We start from the raw sequence: 13,890 nt of genomic DNA on the forward strand, positions 1-13,890 counted from the left end.
ATCTCTTGTGTCTCCTGCACTGGTAGGCAGATTCTTTACCACTTGCGCCACCTGGTTAGACATTATTTACATATATTCCCTTATTACAAGTCTAAGATGCTTAAGAAGACTTCAAGTTGTGGAGAAAAATATGGTGTGAAATGTTCAATGTCATTTTCACACCACAAGGGAATACTTTGCATAATTTAGTGATTTTCAAAACAGTAAGACAGACGATGCCAGGCTTCTGAAAGAATATAAACTTTCTCTGAAATATTTCCCCAATAACTCTCTTTGGAGAGGAAAACTAATACATAATTAGGAAAGAACATGTCTACTGTGGGTTATGCATACCATTTAAGATTGTGAAGCAGATAATGCCCTAGAAAACTATGTTTACAGAAAACTTAAATAAATGCCTTCAATGAAAGCTTGGTATCTTCACAGTACTGGGAAAGAAATGTATAAGTTGAGACACTGTGTGACCATGAATTGGCAGCATTCCTTGCAGGAGATGTCTTCTAGAATTTATGCTAAGAAGTCCGACCTGCTGCAGGGTCTTGAGTAATTCCCAACAACTTCTAAGAAAGACCTCCAAAATGTAAGATAATCCTAAACTGAATTTACCAGTTAAGGTGGCGCAAAAGCACAAAGCCAATTTTCAGTAGGCTGAACTCTCAAAAGACCAAATGGGAAGAGGAATCTCTGGTTTTTGAATGTGGGCAACCCCTGGAGTTTGTACATTTGAAGGAGCTCTCTAGAGACTCTGTCAAATTTGGATGACAACCACTTAAGTTTTTTTCGGATCCTAAATTATTTAGACAACATTGTCTATCAATCACTTAATCCTCTGTACTTGCTTCTGGTCCCAGAGAGAAATTGTTCAGATAAGTGTTTATTAATCTGAGTCATCTGTGTGGGCTATTTTTAAACTATCGTTTTTAGTTTTGCAATCCATTCCATTGATAAGCTTTACTTCTCATCCCCATTTCTATTTTTTGGAGGAAAAATTGTTTCATTGGGATTCATAAAAAAATTATGTATATTTTTCTGTATCATTAATAGGAAAATAATGTTCAATTTTACTCTGTAAACTTTGCACACTCAAGATTTGCAACCTCTCTCACCCTTTTTCCCCCTACTTTCAACAAAATGAGTAACTACCTATTTATTTCTGGCCAGATTCCATTTGCTGTAGTATGCTTTCAGCTGCATTCTGGTATGAGACCATCTTCATTATCTTTTTTAATTGGATGCAAATTTAAAGTTACTTGATTCAGTGCCTTAACTTCCATTGATATTATAATATCAAATGTTTTATTATGTTAGTCACTAGAGCAATTAGAGCAAAATGCTAATGATGATGGTACCAGAATAGCATAGCATATTTGCCACATGCTGAATTTTTAAAAAAACAAATATAGAATATATTGGCTGTTTGAAAGAACAGCAGGCATAAAATTATCACTGTATATTAGAAAATCTATTCAACAGTTTCTGATATTTTGAAGTTAATGAATACACACAAATGAGAAATTGTTAACTTCAGATAGTGCTTCTTATAATCCTTTTGATTCATTTATCAAAATGTGTCCTTCAATAACTAGTCCATCTGTGTATGCTCAGTCATGTCCAACTCTTTGCAATCCCATGATTGTAGCCTTCTAGGTTCCTCTGTCCATGGGATTTCCCATGCAAGAGTACTGGAGTGGGCTGCCATTTCCTTCCCCAGGGACCCAACCCAGGTATCTAACCTTCATCTCTTGCATCTCCTGGCAGGCAGATTCTTTACCACTGTGCCACCTGAGAAGCCACTTCAATAACTATTAATAGTCTAACCACTATAAATACAATCATAATATAATTCTTCAAGTATAATTCTAATTTTCTCAAACCAAATACCAACGATAACCAATATCCAAAAATGTATCAATATTCTGAATGAGGAAGAATCCCACCTAACAATATAAATTCCTCAGACTTTTACTGGCAGATTGATAGATACAATTTTTTACATTTTAAAACTTGGTCATTTTTCTTCTAGCCAAGGAGAAAAATACAAGAGAAAAATTTTTTATTAGTTATCCTTTTGGTGACAAATTAAATTCCCTGTACTTAATAGACCAATACTTTGACTGCTTTTATATTTCCAAATTTATGTGAAAAACTGAAAAATAAAAATGACTGATATTAAGAAGTAAAATTTCCACCAACAAAGTACTCATCCTGAAGTGTAATCTTAAATTAACTATGTGACAAAAATTGATTGGATCTCAGTTTCTTCCTCTTAATGGTAAAGGTGGTCTTAATCTATATAAGCCACAAGACCCCTTTTAGCATACAAACTTTGTTTTAGACAAGTATCTTAAAATGAACATGAAGCTTTACATGAAATGTTTTAAAATTATCAGAAATCTGCCACATTTAAAATTACTAGCCTTTAATTAAATAATTTGTTGCTAAAATATTTATTCAAATTCAATGGATTATTTAGTTTTAATTATTAAACTAATCAATATAAGCAAATGAGTTATAATAACCACATCCAAATTTAGAAAGTTAAATAATAGGAAAATGACTTATAAATGTGCAGCACACTATCAGTTGTTCTATTTTCATTAATTGTCATGTATCTTGCCATGTCCTTTATCTACTTGTGAATTTACAAGTAACACAGCAGGTTGTGAATTTTTAATAGGCTTTCCTCAAGGAAAGAAAAGGTCAGTATTAACATAAAATTCTTCTTAAAGATTTGTGGCACAAATGTTTCACACTGGAGAACAGGTGTTACCGAGGAACTAAAGCTTCAATAATCTGACATTTTTTTTTTTATATTTAAAGAAACTTTAATATCTCACAGAATAAAATAGCACAAGGTCAAATCAATATAAAATTTATTTCCGGGTAGATGCTATAAGTTCTTTGGCACTTTTTCCATAATCTTTCTTCTCAATAACACAAACAACTGATTTTGTTCAATTAAATGTTTAATAAATCCAAGTACTGATAACTAATATCTAAACCAAAAAATGTAAGAGTAATGAGAAAACTACAATTGTAAAAGATTAAATCTTTCCTGATCTTTGCTTATTATAATAAGTGAATTGGAATGTAAAATAAAATTTCTATCACAAACACAAGAAATGAGGGAGACAAACAATAGCAGGGTAAGAAGAGAAGAGAAGGGAATGCAAAAAAGAAATAATTACGGTAATAAATAGAAGCTTAAAAAATAGAAGCCTAAAAAATAGTTTAGGGAGAGGACTATAATTAAAGAACTTTGTCCGTTGGTCCTTTTCTATAACTTTTAGAAAATCAGCATCATCGTCATACCCTTTACTAGTTAACTCTCATCTCCCGTTAGGTTTATCTAGAGTAAAAAGCAACTTGCCAAGTCTCAGGACATGTAGAAATGCATCTTTCTGCCTTATATCATGTATCTGTTTTATCTCTTTACTTGTCCAATTCTCACATATGTCTATTTAAATAATATTTCAATAAACATAGACTAACGCAAAGCCCCCAAATATGGTCATTTTGTCCCTTTAGTCTAGTGTTAGTGTTCCATTGTTTCCTTCTGTGAGAAAAGAACGTTTTTTTCTTTACTTTTATGCAAGTTCTTAGAGTTCAAGAGAAATATATTATGTCTAGTTTCTTAAAACCAACACATAAATCCACAGATCTAATTTGTTTCTCTTACATTTGAGAGTGAAGAAGTCTTTTCATTTCTGAATTATGAAACCAGCAGTCCAGCTTCCAACTGACATCTCTTTGATTCCCAGCTATCATGTTCAATTTTCTAATCCAACGGAAACTCCCCCAGTATGTGGTCCAATTACAAGATTTAATTTTCACTCTCTGTAGTATAAGTGAAGGTAAGAATCCTGCTGTGATTCATATTCCAAAACTGAGCTTTCTAAAAATTAAAATCTCACCATACCAGCAACTTCTTTTTTGTATGTCTAACTGATTAGAAGAGCAGAACTGGTCTTAATGATTCCCATCTTGCCTTATTTCCATCTCCACTCTGAATCTGTGTTCTATATTCATCCAATGTTCTTTATGAGATATAAAATTTGTAAAGTGCAGAAAAAAAAAATCCCCAGGTTTAAACCTCTACTCCTTCTTTACCATGAGACTTGTGTGATATATATTTAAGGAACTCCACTCTTTTCCATAAGCTAGTTTAGGGATTCTCTGTGAATTTCTATTACTGTGTTTGAATCCCCCATAGTACTAGGATGAAACTGTTGATTTCCTTTTAGAAAGACTTGATTCTTATGAGAGTAGCTAAATATTTCTCAATTAAAATTGTTGAATGAATAGACAGTAAACACTGTAAATGTCTAAAAGACATCATAAAGTTATCTGATGAAATGATTGATAATATCAATAATCTCGTCTTGAACTATTTGTTTCCCAGACAGAACAAGAAATATGCAATTCTTATATCTGTCATTTGGAAAATTGAAGCTGTATTGCACATTCATATGATTGGAAAGTTTCCCAGCAACTATGTGCATTTTCAATTACTAAAATGTTTCAATCTCATGACTTTTTTTCCCTGGACAACACAGTTATATGTTACTTCTGAGAGATGTTTTGTTAAACACAGATATTTCTTATTTCTCAAGCTTACTTTGTTGTTTATGAATAGATAAAAATGCAGTAAAAAAGTATTTGTTACCTGACTTCTAGAACTTCTTCTCCAAAGTACCTATCCATTTGAAATTTTCTTTTTTTATGTTATATCTGTAATAATGAGGTTTTTACCCAGAAATCAGGAAAATTAAGTTTGATCCAAATTTAACGGCTAAGTGATGATTACTACAAATAATTGAAAAATAAACTGCTTTTATAAACGAAAGAGTAACCAGTAATGCAATATAGTGGGGGGGAGGAATTAAATATTTGTTTAATTTAAACAATTTTGATGTCCACTTCAAAATACTTTCACAGGCAAGTTCTTTGACATAAGCGCCTATAAAGCAAATGAACTTTCAAATAAGGGAAAATATTCTACTTTAGAGAGAATATAATCTGTATAATATTTCTACAGGTAATTAGATAAAAATTTTTGCTGGTTTAAGTAAAGAGGAAAAAAAATCAAACCTATTTAGGTAAATATCTAATTCTATAATATTTTGCATAATTGAAGGATATTGTCTCTAATTTTTATTTCTCTAAGTTACAGGTAAGTATGCCTATTCTTTTTAATGACTACATTTTATATAAGTATTAAAAAAAAAAAACGTGTAACCAATAAACTTATTTACAAAGCAGAAACAGACTCACAGACATAGGAAAAAAAAAACTTATTGTAACCAAAGAGGAAGGAGGGAGAGGAATAAATTACATATATGGGATTAATAGATACATACTACTATATATAAAATAAACAAAAATGACTTACTGTCTAATACAGGAAACTATATTCAATATCGTAATAACCTGTAGTAGAAAACAATAAAAAATAATGTATAACCAAATTAATTTGCTGTATATCTGAAACTAACCATATTGTAAATCAACTATGAAAGTGAAAACTATATTGTAAATCAACTATGAAAGTGAAGGGGAAAGTCACTCAGTGTGTCTGACTCTTTGCCACCCCTTGGACTATACAGTCCATGGAATTCTCCAGGCCAGAATACTGGAGTGGGTAGCCTGTCTCTTCTCAAGGCGATTTTTTCAACTCAGGGATCGAACCTGCGTCTCCCACATTGCAGACGGATTCTTTACCAGCTGGGCCACAAGGGAAGCCCAGGAATACTGGAGTGGGTAGCCTATCCCTCCTTCAACAGATCTTCCCAAGCCAGGAATTGAACTGGGGTTTCCTGCATTGCAGGCAGATTCTTTACCAACTAGGCTATCAGGGAAGTCCAAAACTACACTTCAATTTTAAAAAAGACAACATGGACATGATGATGTCTAAGTAATACTACATGCTTCACCAAAACTTTAAAAATCTGCACATTTTTTTCTATTTCTTACCAGACAAAAAGCAAAATAAAAAATTTAAATGATAATCTCTTACTGTAAATAATCAAACCATGATCATAGCATTAAAAACATGTTTATTGGTTGGGTGATACAGTTAGACAAAAACTTATAATCCTTGTGTTTTACAGAGCCATGCTCTATTTATCTTATGGCTAAGTCTCTACCTTCAGGGGAAGAATTCTGTGACAAGAAAGGGAGTTTTCGTATCTGAAACTGGCACATCCATTTCCAGACCATGCTCAAAGTACTTGGGACTCATTATTCCCTCCCCAGACATCCTTAAATTGCTTCTAGATCCTGAAGAGTCCCTTCTCCAGGTCAGGCTACCAAAGGCCAGATTTACCCATTATTATATGAAGCTTTAATCCTGAGGCCGGTCTAGTGTGAATTTGTTAAAAACTATACAGTCACCCCTCCACAACTGTGAGCTCAGTGTCTGTGAAAAGTGAAAGTGTCAATCGTTTCTGACTTTTTATGACCTCATGGACTGTATCCTACCAGATTTCTCTGTCCACAGAATTCTCCAGGCAAGACTGCTGGAGTGGGTAGCCATTCCCTTCTCCCGGGGACCTTCCCAATCCAGGGGTGAAACCCAGGTCTCTTGCATTCCAGGCAGATTATTTACCATCTGAACCACCAGGGAGATTCAACCAATAGCAGGTGGTAAAAATGGTGCACAATCCGTGGGTGGTAGAATCCACAGATGCTCAACCTATAGATACTGATGGCTGAGGGCTTCCCTGGTGGCTCAGTTGGTAAAGAATCTGCCTTCAGTGAATGTGACCCAGGTTTAATCCCTGGGTCAGGAAGATCCCCTGGAGGAGGGCATGGCAACCCACTGCAGTATTCTTGCCTGGAGAACTCCATAGACAGGGAAGCATGATGGGCTACAGTCCATGGGGTCGCAAAGAAATGGACATGACTGAGTGACTAATACACACAGGACTTCACTGTGCCATTTTATGTCAGGATTCAAGAATCTTCAGAGTTTGGCATCCACTGGGATCCTGGAATCAATACTCCATGGATACTGCAGGGCAATTGCTGCTGCTGCTGCTGTCACTTCAGTTGTGTCAGACTCTGTGTGACCCCATAGATGGCAGCCCACCAGGCTCCACAGTCTCTGGGGTTCTCCAGGCAAAAACACTGGAGTGGGTTGCCATTTCCTTCTCCAATGCATGAAAGTGAAAAGTGAAAGTGAAGTCGCTCAGTCATGTCCGACTCTTCGCGACCCCATGGACTGCAGCCTATCAGGCTCCTCCGCCATGGGATTTTCCAGGCAAGAGTACTGGAGTGGGGTGCCATTGCCTTCTCCAAGGCGAATGCCAAATGATACATGGGCTCCTGGACAATATTAGGACTGGAATGGGATGTGCACCGGGCTGAATCCGTATGTATGCATGTAAAGCTATTTGATGTGATGACTAGATTCTGGAAGATCAGTGTTGTTGCTCTGTATTGCATTGTTTCTGCATAAAACTTGTTTACATTTGTTAAGAAGATAGATTTGACAGGGTAGGAAGCTAGATAGAGCATATGTTATTTAATTGTTTATTAGCTTGATTTATATCTTTCAAATTTATAGACTGGTGTTATATAGACATCTATTCATACTCTTGCTCTGAACTCTACAAATATTTCTTGGGGCAGCTGCTGTTTTTTGTATGAATCAAAGAATGACGGGTAAGTTTCCTAATGTAGGAGCTGTGTCATGCAACTTTGCCTGTCCTACAGTCCTTAAGATATTGTGAATTCCCCAACAGAAATACAGTAATTAATAATAAGTTTACAGGAGATAAATGCTGTGTATAATATGAGAGTAAAAGGATTTTCCATTCACAGCAAGAGATGAGAGCAGCAGTGTTTACATCAGCATATCAAGACTGATGACTTATGTCTTTGTCAGGAGTTATTTGCTTACAGAAATGGTTATATACCAAGCTAAGCAAAGAAAGGAGCTGTGTTTGGTTTATTTTATTACTTTCTTCCATTTGGAATAAAAATCACACTGATATGGAAATGGCTAGTCCTATTGTTTAAAGTATATAGATGAGTGTGATCATACTTATTCAGCTCTCATTTCAAAAACTAAGATAACTGACCCCATTATTCAAAGATGGGGCTTGAGAGACCTTCTTTGAATTCTTTCTGCATTATGTACCTTTAGACATTATCATGGACATGCTCATTTTTATTTCCCCTAGCTTCATTCAGACCAAGATAAAGGAGATGGATCCCTCAAATATATTTTATCTGGAGATGGAGCTGGTACTCTTTTTATTATTGATGAAAAAACAGGTGACATTCATGCCACAAGAAGAATTGATAGGGAAGAAAAGGCCTTTTATACTCTACGTGCACAAGCTATTAACAGAAGAACTTTGAGGCCGGTAGAACCAGAGTCTGAGTTTGTGATCAAAATCCATGATATCAATGACAATGAGCCAACGTTCCCAGAGGAAATTTATACAGCGAGTGTTCCTGAAATGTCGGTTGTAGGTGAGTTCATTTACAATGTTTATGGCGGTATTCAAAATATATGAAAAATATTTATCAAGAAATTCTTAGACTATTGTGGTCAATTAACTGAAGTCATGTTTGATTTCCTAAGAGTACATACTTAATTTTATGAATAAAAAATGAGTCAGAAAAAAGATTAATGCATTTTTCACCTCCTATGGGTTTGTAAATTTCTACAATATAATAAATAGACACTTCCCTCAAAAATCCAAGAAAATGCCATTGAACTTCAGTAGAAAACTATGAAGACACAAATGTTTGTCACATGTATTTGGAGAATAATTGTGTAAAATTCTGACTCCAAATATGTTATAAGTACACTTAGAACACCATAAATGTAATCTGGAGTCTTTATAGGTGTACTCTCATTGTAATTTGTCTAAAGAGTTTGCATTACCTAAATGACATGAACAATGAAATTAATTAGATTTTCTACTATACTTCATATTAAATTTTTAAAAATATTTCACTATAGCCATTATATATAAAACTTTCTTGATATAAATATCTTATTCAAATAAACCAGTTAAAAATTAACAGCTAATGACAAATGGATACAGAATTACAAAATTCAGTTGCAAAAGCTGTGAAACAGAATGTGTGAAAAAACTGGAAGTATAACATTCAAGAAAATAGAATTTGCTTTTCAATAAATAAATAGAAGTTGTTGGTAGGCAAAGAAAATTAAGACTGATTTCATGTTTTTGTTAAATAAAGAACCACAGAAAAGTAAATATCAGGAAACAATGATAACATTTATAGAGATATGTATTCAGATTTAGTAAAATGTATTCATTTCTCAAATGTAAGAGAAGTTAACTGATGAAGTAATTCTGATATATTTTCCTTGTAACAAGTATAATAGAAAATGTCATACTGCTTTTCTCAAAAGCATTGTTCAGGGATTATTATTCAATATTTACTTCACTAAATCCCAAGGACTTTTGGCAATCACCTTAATATAAAGCCCTTTTATATATTTTGAACTTTATTAAATAGCTTTTAATAGTTCATGGGACTTGGGATCATCTTGGACTGTTTCTAAATTTAGAATTTAATCTATTCATAAAACTGTATTCTGGAGCAGATGTTAATTATTTTTATAGTTAATTAGTGGAGAGAGGGAAAGAAAAGCATACTTATTCCTTTGTGATTAGATATGCCCTTTACACGAAACAAATCTATTATGTGAAAGTGAATTTAAATATCAAACCGGAGCATTTCTAAAGTGTCTGCCTTTACTATAATCTGATACACTGTCAGCATTATCTATTACATGAATGAAATGCACCTGTTGGCTAAATAAAATACCTTGTTGAATTCAAAGTTTACCTCTAATAACTCTCTCCATATTTTTTCATGTAAATTATATACAAATGTTTCTTTAAGAGGTCATTATTAAAGCCAAAAATCATTCAAGTCGTCCATGAAAACCAGTGCTTTTGCTCCTCCTTCTGGTACTGTGCAGAACTAAGCTGAATTTGGATACTTCAGGTACTTCTGTGGTGCAAGTCACAGCTACAGATGCCGATGACCCTTCCTATGGAAACAGCGCCAGAGTCATTTACAGCATACTTCAAGGGCAGCCATATTTCTCTGTGGAGCCTGAAACAGGTCAGGAATCATGAATCAGTGTTTATTTATTTAATAATCTCTATGATCGTTATAAGTTTAAAAAAAAAGGAACAACACCTGAACATTATACTCACAGAAGAGTGATGATGCCACAATTAAAGGTATAAGAACTCGAAGTTGAATGATTGCACAAACTAATGGGAATATACCTGCTTTTATATTTTTCCATCTGGGTTTAGGGCACTAGGTAGCATATATGAGATTCTTTAGAAAATAAAAGAATGTCACAAATTGGAAAATTTTTACTAAGAATCATTTTTATAATCTGTAGACAATAAAAAGCAATGGAGAAAACATTTTTGTCTTTCAAAAATCACTACTTTGGATTTGCAATTTGTAAGCTTAATCAAATAACAATTGAGATTTTAATGACCGTAAAAGAAGTTTTCTTTTTTTTTTGTTTCAAGGTATCATAAGGACTGCTTTACCAAACATGAACAGAGAAAATAGGGAGCAATATCAGGTGGTAATCCAGGCCAAAGACATGGGCGGCCAGATGGGAGGCTTATCAGGGACCACCACGGTCAACATCACGCTGACGGACGTCAATGACAATCCCCCGCGCTTCCCCCAGAGTAAGCTTTCTTTAACGGCCTTTCTGCAGGGCAAAAGCTTTAGAGTGAAAAAAGAAAAAAAAAAAAAAAAGCAACTGTCATTCATTTCCTTTAAAACAGATTGAAATGTGCTACAAGGATGAAGAAAAAAGATGTATATTCTGATGAATTCATTGTTTTTAAAAGATAAAAATTAAACATTTCAAACATAGTTCTTTCAGACACAGAGGGCTCTATGATCACAAACTCTCTCCATATATATTTATATGTACCTATATGTTCTATGTCCATGGTTATCATCTAAGAACTATTTCTATCAGTTAGCAAAGGAAATGTTTTATTAAAAAAAAAAAAAAACTAAGTTATACTTTTACAGTGAATGTGTTTATTTCTACTTAGAAATTAATAAGGAGGATTCTAATTTAAGGATAAAATTTTTCAGTAAAATATCTAATTTTTCATATTATAAAGACTTAGCCCAAAAAAAAAAAAAAGACCTAGCCAAAAAGAACTACATAGGTAGAAACTTACAAACTAATCAGACTTCCATTTACTATCACTATGCTAGGCTTGCAGGTGTTTAGAATAGCAATCTTACTAAAACAGTTTGTATTTCTGATCTATTTATAGATTTATTTTGTGGTTTAAAATGAATCCTTCAAATTCTCGAAACAGGTCAGGAATAGGTTAAGAACCATTAGCATCTGACCATATAATTACATTTGTTTATTCTCTTTTATACAAATTTTTTAGAAAACATGCAGCTAGAGCAGATGATATTGGGTCTTAGAGGACTTTGCCAAGACTTGGTCAATTTCCTGTTAATCTAAAAGACCCTTTGTTTCAAGGTGGATTCTCACATTGCTAGGAAATGTGGTATAAAACAGAGGCTTTGGGATGATTTGTGTTTTTAATTTTTAACATTTGCTGCATATAAACTTCTAAATTGATCTCCCAATTTTAGCTTTTTTTTTTGCCTTATGTAACTTTGTGTTTAGATATTAAAACGTAAAAAAGCAATAGCTTTACGTGATATTTATATGTTTATACTAAAGACCATTACACAGAAAGAATTATAGGCTAAGAATTACTGTGTTGTTTTGACTCTTTAGAAGCATTTTACCTTTCTTCTTGTACCAGTTTTATCTAACTTTGATTATTAATAGTGCATGATTTTAATCAAATTGTTTAAAATCGTGTGTGTTGAAAGATTATAAAATTCATATAGAATAATCTAGAGTGGACTAATCATATACTCATGTATTTTTGATGATATTTTGTTAGATATTTAATTTACATGTCCTTCAGCCATTGCTATTGTGGTATTTGACCCAAAACACAGAGAGAAGAGGGTCTGCTTATCCTGTTCTCCAATTATCAGGCCTCAACTTCAGGGTAATTTTAGTATTGGCAGGGAAACGAAAATCAAGAATAAATCTTTATAGTTCTTTCAAAACAGCTGTAAAGACATGTCTGTACACTAAAACTTGACTTTCACTTTTTACATTTCTGACTACCTTTTAGCATGAGCCTCTTACCAAGAGAATAGAATACAAATCTGGAAAAACAAACTGTAACTAGCTGCACAGTCCACAATGAGCAAAAGTATTTGTGAGAAAAGTATTTTGAGTAGAAGACAACCATTAAAAGGATTATTACATTTTATTTTTTTTTACATTTTATTCTTAATGTTAATTATTTATTTGGCTGCATCGAGTCTTACCTGCAGCACGTAGGCTATTTCGTTTTGGCATGCAGGCTTCTCTCTAGTTGTGGCCCATGGGCTTGTTTCCCTGTGTCATGCAGGATTTTAGTCCCCTGACCAAGGATTGAACCCATGTCACCTGCACTGGAAGGTGGATTCTTAACCACTGGAACAGCAGGGAAGTTCCAGGATTATTAGAGTTTCAATTCCCAAGAACATATATGCACATGTGTCCAAAATACACAGCCTATTGAAAATTTATGTGTTTTATAAACAAGTTAATAGATTCTAATTAAATGGAAAAAATAGACATTTGAACAGATGAAAATACCCAGTAAAATTCACTGTATCATTTTTCTTCTACTACAATACCTTTATTTATTCATTCACTGGTTATGTTGTTTTCTTTTGTTAAGTCAGATTTTGTGGTTGGTATCTGGTAGGCATATTACACAAACCAGGATATAATAGTAATAGTAATAATAATAAAATAATAGTAATGAAAGAGCATAACATGTTTTCTGAATAGCGTTTTCATTTCACCATTTCATGCATCAAGTTACTACTTTATTTTGTCATAACCCATTGAGGTTAGTATCTCCATTCTACAAATGAGAAAATGAATGCTATAGACATTAAGGATGAACTGCAAGTAATGGCAGAGGTGGTTTGAAATCCATGCCCAACTCCAGATGTACACCATACTATGTTAGAAGAAGTTTTAGAGCATCCTGTATCCTGTCTCATTATTTTTAAATTATAAATGGAAATATAATTTATGGATTTTTATTTTCTCAATTATCTTTTCTCCTATGAATATTTGCAACCATATCTTACTATTGGGAACACTCAGTCATGGCAATTAGAATGTTACTTGATAGTCTAAGTTACCTAACATGCGGAAAACTAGTTTTTAATTTCTCATCTCATTTCATTAAATAGCCAATGTTTGGCGAGAGTTCCACAGGTTATGAAGACCCTCATATGTAGCATATCACTGACACTCACAAGTTACTTGTATACACACATTGCTATTATTATCATATCCAATATGTAGAAGAAGTAAAGGAGGTTCAGAGTGGAAATAATAAAGAGAACAAACTAGTACTGCCTAATAAAAATAGAATGTAAACCAAGAATGTGTGCCACAAATGTAATTGTAAATTTTCTATCAGCCATACTTAAAAAATTAAAATAAGCAGAACATATTAATTTTAATCATATATTTTAACCCAATATTATCCTTTAAACATATCATTAATATAAAACTTATGCAGATGTTTTACATTCTTTTGTCACATAAATCTTTGAAATATCCTCTTTCATCAAGTATTTTCCAGCTATATCAAACTCAAGCCAGACATTTGCAATCAGTAAGTGCATGAGGGTTAGTGACTTAACTGGTGTCTGCCATATGAGACAGTTTAGGACAGACTATGGAGTCATTCTCATGAGCCCAATTTTGTCTTCTTCATTTGCAAGCTTTCTCACGTT

The 13,890-nt window shown here is 33.4% G+C and overlaps 1 protein-coding gene across 3 annotated transcripts in view; it reads left to right on the forward strand.

Annotated features, from left to right (window-relative positions):
- CDH10 (cadherin 10) overlaps positions 1-13,890 on the forward strand; it is a 186,571-nt gene that overhangs the window by 125,111 nt on the left and 47,570 nt on the right. For all 3 annotated transcript variants that reach the window (XM_024981381.2, NM_001076266.2, XM_005221635.5), the window contains exons 3-5: positions 8,187-8,481; positions 9,997-10,116; positions 10,545-10,712. In XM_024981381.2, coding sequence (XP_024837149.1) covers positions 8,187-8,481; positions 9,997-10,116; positions 10,545-10,712 — 583 coding nt within the window. The remainder of the gene's footprint in view (positions 1-8,186; positions 8,482-9,996; positions 10,117-10,544; positions 10,713-13,890) is intronic.

This window comes from Bos taurus, chromosome 20, assembly GCF_002263795.3.
Source record: "Bos taurus isolate L1 Dominette 01449 registration number 42190680 breed Hereford chromosome 20, ARS-UCD2.0, whole genome shotgun sequence".
Taxonomy (NCBI): Eukaryota; Metazoa; Chordata; class Mammalia; order Artiodactyla; family Bovidae; genus Bos; species Bos taurus.